General features: G+C 40.3%; 1 protein-coding gene across 1 annotated transcript in view; it reads right to left on the bottom strand.

Annotated features, from left to right (window-relative positions):
- The window catches only part of GABRA5 (gamma-aminobutyric acid type A receptor subunit alpha5), an 86,358-nt gene that overhangs the window by 47,546 nt on the left and 15,755 nt on the right, over positions 1-23,057 (bottom strand). The window contains exon 4 of the mRNA XM_045795433.2: positions 22,749-22,969. Coding sequence (XP_045651389.1) covers positions 22,749-22,969 — 221 coding nt within the window. The remainder of the gene's footprint in view (positions 1-22,748; positions 22,970-23,057) is intronic.

The raw sequence follows: 23,057 nt of genomic DNA, 5'->3' as shown, positions 1-23,057 counted from the left end.
GTCTCTATCTCTGTCAAATAAATAAATAAAATCTTAAAAAAAAAAGAAAAATGAAATTCAAGTACGTCTTTAATCATGAAACATAAGGCAATCAAAACTGTAATGCAGGAGAAAGCAGAGAGAAGAGGTAGTAGAATCAAATAGACCCTGCTTCAACTCTCATCTCAGGCTCTGTGTACTTGCTGTGTTACTCAGCATTCCTGGGCCCAAACTATCCTCTAATGGGGATTCTAAAGCTTATTTTACAGTGCTGTTTTAAGTCCTGAATATAAATATGTAATGCAATGCCTGACACATAATAGATGCTTTAAAAATGCTAGGGAAGAAATAAAGGTGACATCAGTGAAAGTGGCGAATTAAGAAACATCCACAAAAGCAATGAATAAGCTGACAAAAACTGTCAGCATCATTTTTTTTTTTTTTTTTTTTTTTAGAACTGGAATCTAATAAAGAAGTTACAACAGCCAGGAGAACGCTTAGTGAAGAAAAAGAATATGTGAATTTCAGTGAGCAAGCTCTGTGGCATTTGAACTTACACTGTTATCAGTCCCCATTCTCTAACTCTTCAGTGACCTCGAAAATGACAGCCCATATTCCTGCAGCAGGAGCTGAAGGTGGGCCCCTGAAGGATTGACTCAGGTTTGCTTTAGTTTCAACTGACTCAGAGTTTCCCAAGGCTGAGGTGTCCTCTAAGGGACCATTTGTTCAAAACATTTAAACACAAATATATTCACCACAGCCATGGGGCAATGCACACAGCTGGGGCAAGCAACAGACAGACAGAAAAGTCTAGGAAGGACAGGCTAGGGAAAGAGATACATGGGGAAGTAAGGGCTGAAAGCTCCACATAGCCCAGAAAATCTAGAAAAATATGTGCCTGCCTAGGGCTGGATGCGTGCTCAGAAAAGTCCCAAGAAGACTAAGTTCTCATCTCCAGCTGAGCTAAAAGCACTGCAAAAGCAGGACACAAAAGCTATGGAAGTTGTAAACTGCCTGGCTAAGCACTGAAGGAGCACCCCAACACACACAGAACTTATCTGCAAAGACTGAGTTTTCATTTTTAGGGAACTGTTCCAGATTTTAACAACATAGATAAATATAAATGCCAGCATTATTATATTTTTGGTTTATGACCCCTTTCTTATCCTATATGATTTAAAGGACAAATGCATAAGATGAGAATTATTAATCTACGCTAGTGGCAACACTATGTAAAAAGATGAGATTTGTCACAATAACAATATAAGGGAACAGAGCTATCCAAGCAGAGTTTTTGTATACCACTGAGACTAAGTTGGTATTAATTCAAACTTGATTGTCATGAACTTAGATGTTAACTTAAATACCCAGAGTAAGCACTAAAGAAATAACTAAAGATATATACAGTAAAAGAAATGAGATGGAATTGAAATGTTACACTAGGAAAAAAATCAATTGAACACAAAAGAAGGTACTAATGGAAGAATTAAGGAATGAAAAAGAAATAAGACATATAGAAGGTGAATAGAAAAAAAGTCAGTATTTCTTGTCAGTAATTGTATTAAAAATAAATGGAATAAAAACTTCTATTAACAGGCAGAGACTGGTAGAATCAATATAGAAATATGAACCATACTGTCTACAGCAGATTCACTTTAGTTCCAAAGACACAAGAAGCTGAAAGTGAAAAGATAGAAAAAGACATTCTATTCAAACCATAACCAAATGAGAACTTAAGACAAAATTTGTTATAAGAGACAAAGAAGGACACTATATAATGATAAAAGGCTCAAAGTATCAAGAATATATAGAAATTATATACATACATTAATCACACTTCAATACCTCACTTTCAATAATGGCTAGAAAAACTGGACAGAATATTAATCAGAAAATAGAAGACTTAAACAGAAGACACTGTAAACCAACCAGACCACACAACCATATACAGAACACTCCATCCAACAACAGCAGAATATACATTTTTGTAAGGGCACATGGAACACTATCCAGGGTAGACCATGTGTCAGCCACAAAGCAAGTTTCAATAAATTTAAAAATATTGAAATCACACAGAGTATCTCCTCTGACCACAGCAGAATAAAACTAAGAATCAGTAACAGAAGGAAAAGTGAAAACTTCATAAACATGTGGAAATTAAACCACATTCCTAAGTAACAAATGAATCTAAATCACAAGAGAAATCAGAAAATAACTTTAAGATGAATGAAAATGAAAAACACAGCATACCAAAACTTATGGGATGCAACAAAAACAGTCCCTAGATTGAAATTTAGAGCTATAAATGCCTACATTAAAAAAGAAGAAACAACCTAATTTCATATATTAAGAAACTAGAAAAAGAAAAGCAAATTAAACCTGAAACTAATTGAAGGAAAGAAATATTAGACAGGATAAATTATATAAAGAACAGAAAAAACAATAGCCCACTGGGCTTACAAAGAAGTCTTAAGGCATAGGGCATGCTAAGTAGTGATGTGAAAACCCTCAGGGTCCCCAACCCCACTGCCAGTCTTCCACAGTACAGATGGTGCTGTTTTCAATTCCTGAATTTCTTCCTCTCCCAGATTTCCGAATGCTATAAATAATGGGAAATTTTAGCTGGTTGTAGATTTTTATTTAACATGTTTTAACAACCCAGAATCTTTCAAATGATGACACAACCTCTTTCTTTTGGGGAGCTATTAGAAAGGATGGTGTTGCAGCAGGTGGGTACACAGATATTTGATTCCTAAGTGATGCTGAGAAAACTGACCCAGGGGCAGACACATCAGAGTGGCAGCCTGCATCCTCCAGAATGCAAGGACTTGCACTGAGTTTTCTGTTGTCCTTTATTCGCGGAGCAGAGAGGATTTCCTTTTCAATACTCAGAGACTTGACAGTGATTTTCTATCTAGAACTGCCAATCAGCATCATTGCTCTCAATTTCCATGACTATGGTTTGACTCTCAATCTCTTCCTTACACTTGACATTTCAAAATGCTCTATTTTCTGCTATGGCAACCTCCTTATTTTATTGAAGTAGAGTTGACATACAATATTTTATTAGTTTCAAGTGTATAACGTAATGATTCAACAATTCTATACATTATGAAATGCTCACCACAATGAATGTAGTTACCATTTGTTAGTATAAAAAGCTATCATAATATTATTCATTTTATTCCCTATGCTGTACTTTTCATCTCCATGATTCTATGACTGGAAGTTTGTACTTCTTAAACCTCTTTATCTATTTCACCCATTCCCCCACCCACCTCCCCTCTGGCAACCACCAGTTTGTGGTCTGTATTTAGAGTTTGTTTCTGTTTTGTTTATTTGTTTTGTTTTTTTAGTGGATAAAGAATCGGGGAATATTAATTGCTCAGTCATAAACGAAAAATGAAATCTTTCCATTGGTGCCAACATGGATGGACCCAGAGGGTACTGTGCTAAGTGAAATGAGTCAGACAGAAAAAAACAAATACCCTATGATTTCACTTACATGTGGAGTCCATAGCAACTCATTTTGTGGCAGCCCATCATTCCCACAAAGCCAGACAAATAGGCTAGACTATCTGGAGTTTCTGTGAATCAGGAAAGGTTTCAGGTTTCTGCCACTATTCTTCAAATTACTGAGCTCAAGGCTACTCAGAAAAGGGTCATCAACTTAGAAATGGTGCATTATTTTTAGCAGTATGATAAAAAAAAAAAAAAAGCAGTAAAATCTCCTCCATGGGTCAGTCATGTCCCCAGTACATAGTGGATGCCCTGCAAGTGGTGATGACTGGTCTGCACCGTGCTAGCTGGGTTGATGGTGGCCCCCGAAGGGCCAGTGCCGTATGGTACAGAAATAATAAAAAGCAGGCAGTGATGTTCAAAACCAGATGGTTAACGAAGAACTAGGGAAGCAGTCACTATTTGAGAACACTGGGATGAGTTTCAAACCTTGGTGGAACGTGCACGAGGAGATGTCCTGTATGGCATTAATCAGGGCTTGACTGTGTTTTAAAGCATATGGTAGACAGACAGTAGTTGGACCCAAAGAAGCAGACGAATTTTCAGAGAAGAAACCCAAGAGTGATGCCAGAAGACAAAACATGGGAGGAACCTTATTCTCTCTTAGATCCATGTGGCCAAGTCCAGTTCAATCATGTACAACATAGGGCAAAATATATGCCCAACCACCTTTCGAGAGCACACACAACATACCTCGAGTGGCCACAAATAACACGTTTTAGCACCCTTGCTCGTGAGTGAGGAAAGGAACGCTGCAGGTGAGTGGAGGTTACAGGAAAAGAAAGGCTCATGCAGTGAAGGACAACAAATGCTTTAGTGTCCCAGTGTTTGGGAGGCCAGGAGATGAAGATGAAGGAAAACCTGGGAAACTGGATGTGAGCAGGAGAAGATGTGTGCCAGCCTTGGACCAGCTATTATAAGTAGGTGACAAAGAAAGTGCAACAGTCCGAAGCCGTGAGAAAACATATATTGTCGCGTGTAGGACAGGGGTGTAGACAGAAGCACCGCCTGTGTGAGGCTGCAGCCCATGGGGGTGCTGTGCCAGGAGCCTTGCCTGCACCATCTCACTGACGATCCCCCAGCTCGAGGAGATGCTACAGTGACGGTTCTCATCTCCCTGATGGGAGCTGAGAATGAGAGATGACAGCACCTGGTGAAGTGGCAGAGCCAGACCACTGCCAGCCGGTCTGGTGAACAAGATTTATGCCCCAGACACATGGCTAGTCTCTCCTTAAGTAGTCCAAGTGTTTGGAGAGAATTGTAGGCATTACGTGGAGAATGGATCCCTTCCAGAAGGTTTTTTATTTTGACTTTTTTTCCCAAGTGAATGCCGTAGCTGTGTTCATGGCGGTCCCCAGGCCAGGGGCCCAGGCCTCTTGCACCCTGCTGTGTGGGGCAGGACTTTCTCACTTGGTGGCTTTGACGTGGCCTCTGACCTCATGATGTCCTCTCCTGTTAAACGGAAACAGTGATTCCTACTACTCCACAAACATCTGAGGAGGAAAGTAGACATGCGGCCTACGTCAGTGGTCAGGAAAGGTTCTTCCGATCTTTTTCCTAAAACTTCCCGCAGCCCAAAGCAAAAGTAATGAGCTCTGAATACAGGGATCTTTTGAATCAGTCCCTGTCCACCATTTAGGTATTATTCCTGCTGCAGGACACACTTTTCAACTGCTACTTTCACACTTGTACATGTTCATCCCTATGTCTGGAACAGCCTTGCAAATCCACCCCGTACCCCAACTGTTGCATCTCCGTACCCCAACCGTTGCATCTCCTCAAGACTCAGCTCGGGTACGACTTCAGTGAACCTATCCCCCCACCCCCCCTTACAAAGCCGGGCCTCCCCTCACTCACTACTGTATTCCCAAATTTGCCAGCCTCCATCTCGGTGACATCCAGGTTCTATGGATGGTGTTCAATGCACAGTTTTTGCAAGGAATTTTATATCAATGAAGGGAATCAGCAAGTAGAGAGAAAATGATGGTTAAGTGAAGGATTGAGTGAAGGCAGGGAAGCAGTCAGACCATGGGTCAGCTCCTGGGGTCACTGCTTAGTTATTTAAATTAACACTCAGGGAGATCTGTCCAAACAGATCTGTCTTGACTCTCCTCTCCCTGTTTAATAACATACTTTCAGCTGGGAGATTAAGGCCTATCCCCTTACTCCCGCCCCTCAACACACATGTGCCCACACATTGCTCCAACTTCAGCACTGAAATCTTCAGTAAGGATGGTCCCACGAGTTCAGTTGTGCATCAAGAAAGCAGAGCAGGGAGGGAGAAGGAGGAGGCCTTCAGAAGCATCTGAGGTTCTCAGTTATTCAGGTAAGCAAAGTATAGCTTGTATGCTTGGGGCCTGACAGAGCATCAGACGCTGGTGAACACAATGCAGTGGACACCACCCAGAGCCCTCCAGGAAAGGCTCACGTCTGCCTGCCATCCCCCCAGGCATGAGCACCGGCACATTGACTGCCTGCTGCCCGGAGCTTGGTGTCTGCTGCCCCACACACAGGGGAAGGGTTTAGTAATACGCTGAGAGCCAAACATAAAACATCTCGTTTGACTGTATTTTGTCTGCACTACATATCTTCACTTAGCGGTCTCAGAGACTACATAAGCTCAAGCTATTTAAAACAGAATTCAACCTTCCCTGACCTTCTCAAGAAACCTGGTGCCCTTCAAGTGTTCCCATTCATTCATTCCTTCAAATCATTATCTTGAGGAATAGCACAACTTCTGCAAGACGGATCTGGGAATCACTTCGGACACTTCTCATATATCACTCTATCTCAGTTCCATCAGCAAATCCTGTCAGTTCTCCCTCCAAAAGGACTCTGTCCATTTTTTTCCCCATGGCTTCTGCCTCTGGCAGAGTTGTCCTTATCTCCTACCTGGGTATGGCAAGCACCCCAAAACAGCTCCTTGATGCCACTTGGAAGCCTGATTTCTTTAAGCCATATTTTTTCACAAGGCAGTAGATTCCTAAGCTTAAACCACAATAGAGGTCCCCAATGCATTAGAATGGACCTCACTCCCCACATTAGCCTTCCCTTGCTTCCTTAAAAATACTGAGCTCTGCACATCTACTCACAGCCCTTTTCTTACCCACCCAATGCTGCCTCATCCTTCCAGCCACAATTGCAAAGTGACTTAAAGAAGCCATTCTGGCCCTACCCCCAGCCTAAAGATCCCCTCCTATTATTCTCCCATGTTCTTTTTCTTCTTTGCGTCTCAATGCTAACAGAAAATAACATTTCCTAGGCTTACATTTAATAGTGTGTATTTATTGACCTTATTAATATTGCCTAAAGCATTATGGAAAAAAATTTAGGTTCAATTTTAAACAAAAATAATTTCAATAATAAAAACTAGATTAGCAATGTTTACTATTTTCTTATTAGAAGTCTATTAAAATATTTATAGTCTGGTTATTCATATTTTTAAAATGCTTTTCAAAAAAATCACCCCAATTAAAAGATTGTAAGGAAGTACTATCCCCAAAAAGGCAACTTAGGAGAGCCCAACATCTGTAACCCCGCAGAGATCAACAATTAGCTATCCACGAACAGAAACAGCTCTACAGAGAACTGGAGTCCACTTAAACCTTAGTGACACCGTGGAACAAAAGCCTGCAGATAACCACGCGGAAAGGAAAGGAAGACAGCTTCCCTTTGCTCCGTCATCCCTCCCCCCCAATCTATCAGCACTCAGAGCCAAGAGGACACTCCCCAGGTAGAAAGAGGACCCCCCAGGAGAGGAAGAGCTGACTGAGTGACTGGCATCCCTAGCCTTTCGAGGCACCACATTAAGTTCCCGGTCCGGTTATACCCAACCAAGACTGGCAGAGCTGATGCGGAAAGAGGTGGTGAAGAACAAGGAACAAACACGGGGGCTGCCAGAAGCAGCCACACAGCAGGAGCAAGAGCCTTTCATAGTAATCCGCTCTCCAGACAAACCCAGCAGATTTTACTACCAAAGAAACCAACGGCTAGCCCAGACACTACGGAACCCCTGCGGATTCTGCCAGCTTTTGCCCAACAGGTAGTCACAGTCACTGATGCCTGCTGCCGGAGTCCCTCCCTACGGCGCCCCCACGGAACACAGGAACTGCAGCTAGCCCTTCCGGCTGTGCACAAGCATGCCCCAGCCTGGTTGCTCTCACCAGTTTCCACTACCATGTGGCTGTGGTGTAACCCAGCAACCACGGTGGTGCACACAGTCAGGGCCCCTGTGCTGCCAGTGAGCCCATAGCTGGCCCTGGCTCCTGACTGCCTGCAGCCAGCCTGTGCCACTACACAGGCACCTGCAGCTGGCTCCTACAACCAAGGGTGCACAGCACTGGTTCTAGCCACCATAGCCACCTGCCTTGGTCCCTAGCTGCAGACCACGGAGATGCCGCTAAGGACCCAATAGCCATTACAGCCATTTGCGGTAGTGCTTGCCACAGAATTCATAAGGAATCAGTGAAATATGACTCCACCAAAGGAACACAGTAAACCTCTTGTAACTGGCCCCAAAGATCCAGGATTTGTCCAACAAAGAATTCACAATAATTGTTCTAAGCATACTCTGAGAGTTACAGGAGAACACAGATAAATAACTGAACGACTTCAGGGAAATTATACAAGATCATAATGAGGAGATCAGCAAAGACATAGCGGGGGAAGAATCAAAAACAGAACCACCGGAGCGGAAGAAGACAATGACTACACTGAAGAATTCAATGGAGAGCTACAACAGCAGACCCACCAAGCAAAAGAGACTATCATAAGCTAGAAGATAAATCAGTTGAAATTCTCCAATCAGAGAAGTTAAAATAAAAAAGAATGACAAGGAATGAAGAAAACCTATGGAATTTATAGGACACTATTAAGGGAAAAATGTACTATAATCAAAGAGGAGAAGAGAGGGAGAAGGGAGTGGAAAGCTTATTTAAAGAAATAATACCTGAGAATGTCCTAAAGTTGGGGAGAAATTTGGATATCCAGGGATGCCTGGGTGGCACAGTCGGTTAAGCAACTGCCTGTGGCTCAGGTCATGGTCCCAGGGTCCTGGGACAGAGCCCCGCATCAGGCTCCCTGCTCAGTGGGAGCCTGCTTCTCCCTCTGTCCCTTCCCCGCTTGTGCTCTCTTTCTGTTGCTCTCTCTCTCTCTCAAATAAATAAAAATCTTAAAAAAAAAAAAGAAATTTGGGTATCCAAATTCATGAAGCTAATAAGTCACCCCAAAATTTCAATTCCAAACAATCTTCTCCAAGACAAATTATAATGAAACTGCCTAATATCAAAGACAAACAGAATTTTAAAAGCAGCAAGAAAAAAACTTCTCTCATTCAAGGGAACGCCCATAAGGCTATCAGTGGATTTTTCAGCAAAGACCTTGCAGGCCAGAAGAGAATGAGACGATATACCTAAAGCACTAAAGCAAAAAACAAAACACAAAAAACATGCCAATGTAGGCTACCTTACCAGGTAAAGCTGTCCTTCAGAAATGAAGGTGTCCTAAAGACTTCCCCTACCAAACAAAAGCTGAAGGAGTTCATCACCAGTAGTACTGTCTTACAAGAAAGGTTGAAAAGAGTTCTTCAAGCTGAAATTAAGGGACACTGATTAGTAATATAAAAAAATATGAAAAAATATAACACACCACTAAAAGTAAGTATATAGCCAAATTCAGAATACACTATAATACTGTAATATGGTGGTGTGTTAATAAAAGTGAAAGGGAAAAAAGTATTAAAAATAACTGTCGCTACAATAATTCATTAATAGACATACAATATAAAAAGATCAGTCTTCACATTAAAAACATAAAAGGGGGGAATAAAAGGGTAGGGATTTTGTATATGATTGAGGATACACTGTTACCAGCATAAAATAGATTGTGATATCTATAAGGTGTTTTATGGAAGCCACATGTAAATATCAATTCACAAAGGAAAAGAACAAGAGAGGTAGAAAGGAACAAGGGAACTGCAAAACAACAAGAAAATAACTAATAAAATGGCATTAGTAAGTTCTTACCTGTCAATAATTACTCAATACAAATGGATTAAATTCTCCAATCAAAAGACATAGACTGGCTGCCTGGATAACAAAAGTAGACCCAATTACATGCAGCCTACGAGAGATTCAGTTTGACTTAAGGACATACATGGACTCCAAGTGAAGAGATGAAAAAAAAAAAAAAAGTCCATGAAAGTGGAAACAAAAAGAGGAGTAGCTATACTTATATATGACAAAATAGATTTTAAGGCAAAAAAAAAAAGTAACAAGAGATAAAGAAGGTCATTATATGATGAAGAGGTCAATTCATCAAGAAGATAACAATCATAAATATATATGCACTCAACACTAGAAAACCTAACCATAATACTAAATGTAAAACCTAAATTGAATACTAACAGATCTGAAAGAGGAAATAGAAAATACAATAAAAGTAGAGGACTGAATACCTCACTTTCAACAATGGATATATCATCCGACGGAAAATCAATAAGGAAACATTGAACTTGAACCATACTTTAGACCAAATGGACCCAACAGACATAAATAACTATTTGCCAACAAACTGGATAACCTAGAAGAGATAAATACCTAAAAACATACAAACTACCAAGACTGAATCAGAAAGAAAGAAAATCGAAACAGATGAATAAGGAGTAAGGAGATTGAATCAGCAATCAAAACCTCCAAAAAGAAAAGCCCAGGACCTGATGATTTCAGTGGTGAAATCTGCCAACATTTAAAGAATAATTAGCACCAATCCTTCTCAAACTCTTCCAAAAAACTTAGAGGAGAGAACACTGCAAAATTCATTTTACAAGGCCGGTATTACCCTGATATCAAGGCTAGACAAAGGCACCATAAGAAAGGAAAAGAGCAGATAAGTGTCCCTGATGAATACAGATGCAAAAATTCACACACACACAAAAAACATTAGTTCAATTCAAAACTATAGTAAAAGGGCCACAGTACAGAACCACAAAACCCCTGAATAGCCAATCTTAAAAAAGAAAAGCAAAGCTGGAAGCATCAAAATTCCAGACTTCAAGTTATATTTACAAACCTGTAGCAATCAAAACAGTATGATACTGGCATAAAAATAGACACATAGATCACTAGAACAAAATAGAAAACCCAGAAATAAACCCACAATTATATGGTCAATTAATCTTCAACGAAGTAGGGAAAAATATCCAGTGGGAAAAAGACTGTCTCTTCAACAAATGGTGTTGAGAAAACTGGACAGCAACATGCAAAAGAATGAAAGTGGACCACTTTCTTACACCATATACATAAATAAATTAAAAATGGATGAAAGACCTAAATGTGAGACCTGAAACCATAAAAATCCTAGACTAGAACACAGACAGTAACTTCTTTGACATCAGCCATAGCAACCTCCTTCTAGATATGTCTCCTTTTTTTTTAAAGATTTAATTAATTAATTAATTAATTAATTTGACAGAAAGAGAGACAGCCAGCAAGAGAGGGAACACAAGCAGGGGGAGTGGGAGAGGAAGAAGCAGGCTTCCCAGCAGAGCAGGGAGCCTGATGCGGGGCTCGATCCCAGGACCCTGGGATCACGCCCTGAGCCAAAAGCAGGTGCTTAATGACTGAGCCACCCAGGTGCCCCTAGATATGTCTCTTAAGGCAAGGGAAACAAAAAGCAAAAATAAGCTATTGGGACTATATGAAAATAAAAAGTTTCTCCACAGTGAAAGAAACAATCAACAAGGCTAAAAGGCAACCTATGGAATAAGAGAAGATACTTGCAAATGACATATGGGTTAGCACCCAAAATATATAAAGAACTTACAAAACTCAACACTCCAAAAATGAATAATCCAATTAAAAAATGGACTGAAGACTTGAACAGACATTCTCCAAAGAAGACATACAGATGGCCAACAGACACATGAAAGATGCCCAACATTACTGATCACTGATCATTTTCCCATCAGGGAAATACAAACCAAAACCACCTCACACTTGTCACGATAGCTAAACTCAGCAACATAAGAAACAACAGGTGTTGGTGAGGGATGTGGACAAAGGGGAACCTCTTGCCTTGTTGGCGGGAATGTAAACTGGTGCATCCACTCTGGAAAACAGTATGCAGTTTCCTCAAAAAGTTAAAAATATAACTACCCTATGACCCAGCAATTGCACTACCAGGTATTTACCCAAAGAATACAAAACCACTAATTCAAAGGCATACATGCACCCCAAGGGTTATAGCAACATTGTCTACAATAGCCAAATTATGGAAGCAACCCAAGTGTCCACTGATTGATGAATGGACAAAAAGATGTGTGTTATATACACACACACACACACACACACCACACACACACACACATACACACACACACACTAGAATATTTATTACGCAGCCATAAGGAATCAAATCCTGTCATTTGCACTGACATGGATGGAGCTAGACAGTATTATGCTAAGCAAAATAAGTCAGTCAGGGAAAAACAATACTATGATTTCACTTATATGTGGAATTTAACAAACAAAGCAAAGGCACATAGGGGAAAAAAAGAGAGAGAGGCAAACCAAGAAACAGACTCTTAACTACAGAGAACAAATTGACGGCTACCAGAGGGGAGTGTGGCGGGAGGGGTTACATAGGTGATGGGGATTAAGGAGGGCACTTGCTGTGATGAGCCCTGGGTGATGTATGGAAGTGTTGAATCACTATATTGTACACTTGAAATTAAAATTACACTGTATGTTAACTAACTAGAATTTAAATAAAAACTTAAAAAATAAGGCCCATACACCATGATCAAGCAGGATTTATTCCTGGGATTCAAGGATGTTTCAATATACAGAAATCAATAAATATGAAACACCACATTAATAGAATAAAAGATAAAAATCATATGATCATCTTGATAGAGGCAAAACACTAACAAAATACAACATCCTTTCATGATAAAAACACTGAACAAATTTGGAATAAAAGGAACATAACATAAAGAGGCCAAATGACAAACCCACAGCTAACATTAAACTCCATGGTGAACGTTTAAAAGCTTTTCCTCTAAATCAGGGACAAGGCAATAGTGGCCACCCTCACCTCTCCTATTCAACACAGTACTGGAGTGCTGCCCAGAGCAATCAGTGAAGAAAAAGAAATAAAAAGTATCCAAATTAGAAATAAAAAAGTAAAACTCCTCTTTGTTTGCAGATGATATGATCTTATATAGACAGAATCCTAAAGACCCAACCAAGAAACTGTTAGAATCAACAGATTCAGTAAAGCTGCAGGATACAACATCAACACACAGAAATTAGTTGTTTCTCTATACTAACAATTAGACATTTGAAAATGAAATAAAGAAAGCAATTCCATTTACAATAGTATCCAGAAACAATAAAAGACTTAAAAATAAATTTAACTAAGAATGTTAAAGATGCATACGCTGAGAACGACATGACTTTGATGAAAGAAACAATGAATAAAAAATGAGAACAAACACAATCCTGTGTTCATGGATCGAAGAATGAACCTTGTTACAATGTCCGTATTACCCAAAGCCATCTATACATTCAGTGTAATCCCTACCAGAATTCTAATGGCGTTGTTCACAGAAGTAGAAAAAACAATCCTAAAATTCATATGGAATCACCAAAGACCCTAAATAACCAAAGTTGTCCTTGGAAAGAAGAGCAGAGCTGGAAGATCACACGTCCAGATTTCAACAATATTGTGAAGGTGTAGCAATCAAAGCACTACGGTATACTGACTTAAATATAATCAGAGACCCATGGAACAGAATCAAGAGCCCAGAAAGAAATCCTCATATTATAATCAATTAATGTTTGACAAAGGAGCTAAACAAACTCACTGAGAAAAAAACAGTCTCTTTAATAGTGTTGGGAAAATAGCAGACAAATGAAATTGGAACCCCATCTTTTACCACTCACAAAAAATAACTTGAAATGGATTAAAGACTTAAATATAAGACCTGAAACCATAAAACTCCTAGAAGAAAACACATGGGAAAAGCTCCTTGACACTGGTCTTGGCAATGATTTTTTGGCAACAAACAGCACAAGCAATAAAAGCAAAAATTAATAAGTGGGACTATATTAAACCAAAACGCTTTTGCACATCAAAATAAATACTCATCAATATGACAAGGCAACCTTGAAACTGGAGAAAAAATTTGCAAATCACATATGTGGTAAGGTATTAATTTCCAAAATATATAAAGAACTCATATAATTCAATACCAAAAAAATCAAAGTTTTTAAAAATATGCAAAGGCACCGAAAAGGTGTTTTTCCAAAGAAGACATACAAATGGCTAACAGATATATGAAAATGTACTCAGCATTGCTAAAAATCAGGAAAAGGCAAATCAAAACCACAATGAGATACCACCTCACACCTGTCAGGATGGCTGTCATCAGAAAGACAAGAGATAAAAAGTGTTGACAAGGATGTGGAGAAAAGGGAACCCTTGTACACTGTCAGTGGGAATGCAAATTGGTACAGCCACTATGGAAACAGTATGGAGGTTCCTCAAAAAAATTAAAAACAGAACTACCATATGATCCCACATCGCACTTCTCAGTATATATTCAAATAAAATATAAAATAAAACTAAGATGTCAAGGAGATATCAACACTCCCATAGTCAATGCAGCATTATTCCCAATAGCCAAGACACGGAAGCTGTCTAAGTGCCCTTCTATGGATGAATGGACAAAGACAATGTGGCATATTTATAAAATAGAATATTTTCCATGAGAAAAAATGGAAATCGTGCCATTTGCGGTTATCATAAAAGAACTTTGAGGGCATTATGCTACATGAAATAAGTGAGAGAAGACACATACTATATGATATCACTTAGATGCAGAATCTAAAAGATCTGAACTCATAGAAATAGAGAGTAGATTGGTGGTTGCCAGGGGCTGGCTGGTGTGCAAAATGGGAAGATTTGGTCAAGGGTATAGACTTATAAGATGAATAAGTTCTGGGAGTCTGACATGCAGCATAGCGATTACAGTTAATAATGCTGTATTATATACTCAGAGGTTGCTAAGAGAGTAGGTCTTAAACATTCTCCAAAAAAAAAAAAAAAGGTAGGCATGTGGTACAATGGAGGTGACAATCATTTTGCAATATGTAAGTGTATATCAACATGCTGTAGGCTTAAACTTACACTGGGTTATATGTCAATTATATCTCAGAAAGCCTGAAAAATAAATATGTAGGTAAAAAATTGTAGCATAAATGCTTTAACTACCCTTAAACTGTTTTAAAATGTTATTGGAGTCTGAGGAGTCCCGGCATCCTCCGACGATTGTCTTTTCTTCATCCCTATTGGCTTACGGTGCTGTGTGTGCAACTATGATCAGGGCCAGCGGATAAAGATGACCACTGGAAAATATTCTTGCTTCTCTTAAACCAGGCTGATTGCAATGGAAATTTCCATGATAACCTAAATGTCCTATATTTGTTCTGTCCAATATAGAAGCTACTCCACTTCTAGGCACTGGCCTCTTGACATAGACTAATACAATTGAGGAACAGAATTTCAAATTTTATTTAAGTTTAACATGCCATATGTGTTTATAGGCTATGGTATTGGACAACACAGATTATAGGAAAAACAAAAACAAAAACCTCATGACTCCAGGCTACTTGGGAAATATTTTAAGTGTCAAGAGTTTAAGTGTTTTTCCTTCTTTTCCATAAGCATCACTTTTCCTTCCTTTCCATATGCATCAGGCAAATTCCTAATTATTTTCAGGGTAAATACAGAAATCCTCACTGCATTAGCCATATTACCAAGACAGTGACTCCTCTGAATTTAATACCACCCAAGATACTTGGCTAGTATTTATGCATCATCTCAAACTGAAAGAATGGAGAGAGTGTGCATGAGATGAGATGACCAATTTCAGCATCGGTTGACCATAATCTTAGTTGATAATAGGAGGGCTGGTTATTCACTTTTTCCAGGTGAAGGGAGGGAAGGACTTTTTCAGCATCCCCTTGAAGTTAAGTCAGCACTCTGGTGACCCAATGACTTGGTGGTAGATTCAAGCTGATTACCCCCTGGGGAAAGTGTGGGGTTAAGGGTGGATTTCTTGGCTCTGAGCATCCTCAGATCTGTTGCAGATATGCCAACTGCATTTCCACAGCAACACACCCCAGAAATGCAAGTTTATTTTCCCCTGACAGTGTTTTAGTGAAACCAGTGTTTTACCTGAATCTGTAAAGTAGCAGGGCACTCCGCAACTCTCTATTCTAAATTGACATAGCACCACCTGGTGGACATTATTTTCACATGCGTTGGCAGAAATGCGTGCCTAGCTTCCGATTGTATACTTCTTAGATATTATATTAAAATGGATACAGGCAGATGGATTTGGCATTTGGGCTTTAGTGATAGTCTAATACCTCATCTATCAATGGGCATAATAATGGTCCTAAATTCTTAGAGTGTTAGGAGTTTACGTTTCTGAAGCACAGCACATAATAAAGGCCACATATGTTTTTGAAAAGTAATCAGACCAGCCTAAGTGATTCTTTCTTTTCAGATATTACCTTTGTGAGGCTGGGGGCCTGGGGCTGGGGGCCTGGAGCCAAGACCCCAGCCAGCAGCTGTCTGGGGCTTTCCACCCAGAGCCTGCAACCATCACCTCCAAAGAGTAGTCATTAGAGATTCCTGGAGACCTTTTGAAGACGTGGCCCTGAGCTTGCAGGTTGCTCATTTCCAAGAAGGTCCCTGCCTGGACAGGAAAGTGAAGAGCTGCACCAGGAGCTTGGCTTCTCTCTCACTAGTAGAGAGTGTCTGACAGCCTCTGTGGGGTGTCTTCTGGACCTCAGAAGACAAAAATGTGCTGGAGATGGCCCACTTGCAAAGGATGAGGTGGTCCTTCATGAAATATGTGCCTAACAGTCTAAAGGTCCAGACTGACCGGATTGAATTGACCCAGGATAATTTCAGTCATGTTTTCAAACCATATATGCAAGAAATATGTATTAAAATATCCTCACTTGTATCCCACAAGTACAAATTGTTGGCCAAACATCAACCTGAATCTTTATAAACTGGTGGAAACCTATGCACTGAGCACGTTTGTGAAAGAGGAATTCTGCAGGTCTCCTGTCTCAATCCCTCAGACTAAGGTCTGAGAAGTAGGAGGCCCTCAGTTAAGAGAAGGCAGTGTCATGCCTTCCTCTATCGCTGTCCCTGCATAAACATGCAGGATATTCCTCTTGAGGGCCAGCCCAGGTGCCAGGCACAGGCAATGAGATTACTCAGGATGCCACAACACAGAGAACCCACAGGTGAGTCAGGGTGCAACAGGCTGATGGAGAGGAGGAGACTTCGGGAAGAAGTCCTGGGGAAGTCTCGGTTTTTCGTGGCTGAGGAAACTGAGGGAGGGTATGGATATGTGTGTGATGGGACAATGAAGATCAGAGCGTGGTGCATAGGTCAGGTTGCACGTCCCCAAATTTAGATCATTCTCAGTCAAGACAGTGCACATGCTGTTCTGTGGGAGTCATTTCCCAAAGGGAAAGAAGAAAGCCAATGTTACTAGAAATCTCAGGCTGAGTCAACTTTTAGACATTGGTTGCTAATCACATCTTGTGTAGCAAAAAGGGGCAACAGTCCATCTTCATCTTTGCATATAAAGTGTGAAGGAGGAAGTGATAGAGAGGATTTCCACTCCCACTGCTGGTAAAAGGGAAATTGCTAGTTTTTCTAAAGAACAACTTGGAAGTGGGTATCAAAAGTCTCATCTTTTGGCCAGTTCTTGGAATTTATCCCAAAGATATAATTATGAGTTTGCATGGCAATGTTGCTTATGATGGGAAAAATGGAAATGACATATATTTTTGTTAGACACCATATAATGACAGGATATCCACAAGATGGAATGTGATGGACCATGAAGTTTCAGAATAATGTTTAATGATATGGGGGGTTTCAATATATTTTAAATCATAAAAGCTACTTACAAAACACTTTTCAGAGAGTGAGACCACTCAAAAGCTACAGGAGAGTATGTGTGCAAACATACACCGATATACACAGGTGTGCACATGTGTCTACACACACAAACACATATAATTGATCACTTCAAACTTCTAACACTGATTCTCTTTGGTCTGAGTGTTATCATAGCTATATTCCATACTTGGTGATTTTCCATGTTTTACAAATTTTTAAATCATATTTTTATCCTTTGTCATTAAAATAAATGTTATCTTAAGTATTGCAAGATTTAGCCAGCATATCTGTTGGTATGAAAGACATTTTTATCTAGACCCTGGTGTAGTGTATGTGCGTATAAATACAGATATATAGAGATGACTGTATGTGTATATAGGGGTACGTATACATATCAGTACCCTGTTAAAAACTTCTACTTATAAATGCATAATTTCCTTTAAATATGTTATCCACAAGTCAAACATGTATAATATACATACAACTTCCTTCAAGTTATTGTCTTCTAATTTTAACGGAGGTGGCCAATGACTATGCAAAAATGTGACTATGCTGCCTCCCAGTGGCCATTCCAGGAATAAGTGTCTACACTACCAGTTTTCAAACTTACATTCTCAGACCCTACAGCTATGCTGCTTAGGAAGAAAAGAAATGAAAAACAACAACAAAAAAATGGCCTTAAGAGATAAAAATGACCAAGGACTCATGACTACTAAGTGACAGAGTCAGGACTTGAACCCTAAAGCACATGCTCTTTTCACTACATCATAGTCCCTCAATTCAAAGGAGTGCTTTCCACCAATGAAAATCTAAATGGGGTGTAAGCAATGATAAAGATACACCTTTCTATTAAGACAAGTGCTAAAAGCACATGTAATAAAGATGATTATGAGATCTGTATGTGCAGGAAACTTTGAGAACAGTGTTATTTCACAGAACAGATGACAGATCTTCCATAATGCATGTGAAGAAGTGTTTAAAAACAATTGTAATAACTACATTTAAAAGTTCTGTACTTGCTTGGTAGGAAAAGAACAGTATTTTTTTTTTAAGTGAAGAGATGTGTTTTCCATTTTTAAATGCATTTAGAGTAGTATTAAAAAACACATGTAATAAAGATGTTTATAAAAGTTGTAAAAAAATACGCCTTTCTCAAATAAAAATAGCACAGGCAAATACTTGTTGTGTGAAAGTGACAGTGTAGAGTGGCATGCAGTGCATGACTCTGTCCAGTACTTTTACTACGTACAGTGCATTCTATGACCCCTCCAATGGCCCAATAGCACTGTAAAATATTTGCCTGGACATCTCTATTACAGGCCTATTGCAATGATCTTGGATAGAATGGCAGCCAGGTTTTCTGAGACAGACAGAACTGTGTGGTTCTAGCAGAACCTGCCTTGTAGTAAGTTCTTTCTTGCCTATAGTGGTTTCCTACACAAGACACTAAGAGAGACTTGCTCTTCTGCTAGAGGCCCAAAGACCAGGGAAATATGCCCTAAAGTGGTCCTCGCTGTGGGTCTCACAAGAGTTTGCACTATTAGAAGATGTGGGGAACAGGGAGGTGAGAGGAGGGCATTGTATCCCAGCTCACGTGCTCATAAAGGAAAACGGATCATCTGATTTGGCATGCTCCCCTAGAGACGTGGTCATCGTATACCACGTGGCCTTGCCTGGGCATGGAACTGGTACCCGTTGCTATGTAATGACAACCACAAGTTGGACCCAGTAAAAACAAACAAACAAACAAACAAACAAACAAACAAACAATTAGCAAGGCTGTCCAGAAGGACAGGTCCTTCAGTCCCTAGATGGACAGATGTCAATGTCTGGGCTCTGCACCTCCTCTCTCCAGCCCTGCAAGGGAAGGCCCAGGAAATTGCTGTGTTGAGTTTCCCTGTGAAGTTTCCTGGCTACCTGTCTAATGTCTGAAGCACAACTCTGGAGACGATTCTGTCAAATGTATCACTCTGTTTGCTGGAAGACTGTCCTCAACAAATTGTTCCGTACTCCGTAAGTCTCGTCTCCTTAAGGGTCCAACCGGAAATGTCTGTTGCTCTCTATGGAATTATCTCGGGCAGCTGATGATTTTGACCTTTACATCCTATAAGCCGATGACCCACTGGTGGCAGAAAGTTCTTCAGAGCCAAATTGGCAATGACTTCCAGGCAAGCACCTAAGACTTTTTGGCAGACATTTTGGGAGCAAATGATGGCAATAGCTTATGATCTCTTGGCTTTTTTGGAGTCACTTATTTAAAGAATTCCATCTTAAGAATGGCGTGTATCTTTGAATGCTACTTTAAATGATCTCTGGAGCATGGTGGGGATTTTACACAAATAAACCCCATCCATGTACCATAATCTTTACGGAATTACTTTTTCGAAGTTGGTAACAGTATTTTATTAGACATTTGTGTCAGTGCATCACATGAACCCTAGATTGTTCTACACTTTCATATTCCATCTTTTTCATTAAGTCCAAAGTCTGGATAAAAATGTAAAAATAGGGGTGCCTGGTTGGCTCATTCAGTTAAGCATCCAACTCTCGGTTTTGGCTCAGGTCGTGATCTCAGGGTCGTAAGATCAGGCGCTGTGCTGGGCATGGAGCCTACTTAACATTCTCTCTCTCCCTTTCCCTCTGTCCCCCCTTGCCCCTGTACAATCACACTCTCTCTCTTTTAAAAATGTAAAAATAGAGTTTTGGTGGGAAAATGTGAATTTTTTAGATTCCTTCCAATGATTGGTAAGTAACATAATAATAGAAATGTTTGTACATAAAGCTTGGTCTATATTCCTAATTATTTCCTTAAGACAGACATCGCATGGGAATTACCAGATCTATGTCTATCATCGTTTTTCCGAGGCTTGACAGGAATGACCAGATGCTAAACAGAAAGGCTCTAACAATGACAGGGAGGGGGCGCTGAGACACCAATGGCTGTGCGATTAGTCCTATCACACACCGTCTTTGCTAAATCAATAGGTAAAATGCTATCACATTATAGCTATAGTTCTACCACATAAAATTCGTAACACTTTCAGGTGGAACTATGTACACTTCCCAGATGCGTATGACTGCAAGAGAAAACTCATTATCAATTTTGCAAATCATTAGCAGACTTCCTCTGCATAAACAAGGAAAAATTACTGCTGACAATGCTCTGGTTCTCACCATCTTCCTTCAGGGCATAACATCTGAGAAGAGTAAGAAAAAGGCTAGTGTATGTCTAGTAAGGCTGCATCCTCCAATTTCCAAGTGTGGTGGATTAAACAAGGGAACTGCTTAGACCTGAATTCAAATTCCTGTTGCCTTTCGCACTAGCTGTGTGACCTTGGGCTGATCACCAAACCTCTCTGAGCCTCATTCTCTTCTTTGGTTAATGGAAATGGTATCACGTAGTGGCCAGGCTGTTTGTGAAGTTTCCAGGCACATAGATACTCAGTAAGAGGCCCCTCTGCCGCCCCTTCCCCTTCTAAACAAGGCCTACCTAACCCTGTTCGAGCAATCATGCACCAAGATTAAAGCACCCCACTGTCTTGGGCCTAAATACACTCTTTTAGTGTTAGAAACCAGATGTGAATCAAGGTCAACAATCTGTGGGGACTAGGGATATTTTTACTTTATGAACAGAACGAAGGCACACAGCAGACTCACATGGTGTCCCCACGTTAATGGCATCCAATCATTCACCCCAACCAGCAACTTCTAAGACCTGGGACTCTCCACATTCTTTGCTCACAAGCCTGAACAAAGTACCCTTGGATTCAATGCACAGACTGACTCCCTTTTACAAGAATGATGACCAAGGACTAGTTTCCAACACTTGAGATCTTTTGTAGCTTTTCAACATACTTCTCTGCATAGAGAATGGAGAATGTGCTGACCCAGAGCACTGATGTTCACAACTCACGTTTCCATCCACCAGCAAAACATACTCAAGATCGACGTAGGGAAAAGGAAGGAGTGAGAAACAGCACAAAATGCTTAGTGTGTATTACAGGCTCATTTATCAGAATCCTTATTGGGCTGTTCTGAGAAAAATTGAGATCTATTGTCAAATAGGTTTGGGGCACATGTATCAAAACGTTCCTCAGACCATATGTTAGGGCATGTAGCCTCAGAAGATGACAGCATCAATGTTATTTCCACTATGATTACTCCTTTCAAACATAGTTTATTGTAAAGAATCATAAGTTAGGTGGAGAGAAAAATTCCAATAATGCCCATACAAATACAAGTTGCTTTTTAAATTTAACTTAGCTTTAGTGCTTTTTTTTTAATTAAAAAAAAAAATCTTTCTTGAAAAATACTTAGGCCCACCATGGAAACCGAAAAGCTATAAAGGCCTTTCTCGCCAGTCAATGTATTGATTTACTCAAATGCAATGAATAATTCAGAATTTAAAAAGAAATGACTACCGATCATTTAAAAATAGAAATACTAAAATTTAACCTCAGCATTGGACTGTTATCAAAACATATGAGAAATGGGGGCGCCTGGGCGGCTCAGTCATTAAGCGTCTGCCTTGGGCTCAGGGCGTGATTCCAGCGTTCTGGGATTGAGCCCCGCATCAGGCCCCCTGCTCCGCTGGGAGCCTGCCTCTTTCTCTCCCACTTCCCCTGCTTGTGTTCCCTCTCTCGCCGCCTCTCTCTCTGTCAAATAAATAAATAAATAAATAAATAAATAAATAAATAAATAAATAAAATCTTAAAAAAAAATACACACACACACACAAACATATGAGAAATGGGCTTAAAATTTACAAAGGTGCACAACTGCAATAAAAAAAAGGATTCCCCTTAGAGCTTTTTAAATAAAATTTTGTATAAAATAAACTTTCCGTAACTTAACATTATCTAGGTCACTATTCCAAAGATGCTTTCTGTCTTGAACCAACAAGTATAGATAGCAAACACATGGGCCTATAGCAGCTCAGGTAAATAATCTGCATGGACATGGGTATGGACAGGTCAAAAGGTAAAAACTACCCCCCAACACGCATGTGCTCTCTCTCTCTCTCTCACACACACACACACACACACACACACACACACACACACACACACACACGAAGCAATCTTTGAACCCATTAGGCCGTAGGACCCTCGGGGCGGGACATACAGTGGCGGCATGCGGCGTGCGCTGCGCCCCCTGACCAGTTGCGGAGCTGGCCGCCCCACCTCTGCCGCAGTGCACACGCCGTGCAACCACCCTGGGCGCTGCGCCCTCGCCCCGCGGCTGTGCGTGCTCACCGCATGGTGTAGAGCAGCGTGCCGTCGTCCTCCAGCCTCAGCAGCTTGTTGGGTGTGGTCATGTTGTGGGCGATGGACTTTTTCCCGTTGTGGAAGAATGTGTCTGGGGTCCAAATTTTGCTGGCAAGAAGATTGTTGAGAGGGAGGCGCTGCATGGGCCCTTTAAACCGAAGCCTTTCATCTTTCCAGCTTTGTCGGAAAAACACATCTATGGTATATTCCTAATGCAAAGGAAGGCAACCAGATGATGTGTCAGTAGAGAAGGCCCTTATGGAGTTGGTTCAGTGCCTATTTAGAAGGGTCTGGGTG

Source organism: Ursus americanus, chromosome 28, assembly GCF_024610735.1.
Source record: "Ursus americanus isolate L20-20 chromosome 28, mUrsAme1.1.p, whole genome shotgun sequence".
Taxonomy (NCBI): Eukaryota; Metazoa; Chordata; class Mammalia; order Carnivora; family Ursidae; genus Ursus; species Ursus americanus.
This window is presented reverse-complemented; position numbering and strand designations above follow the sequence as displayed.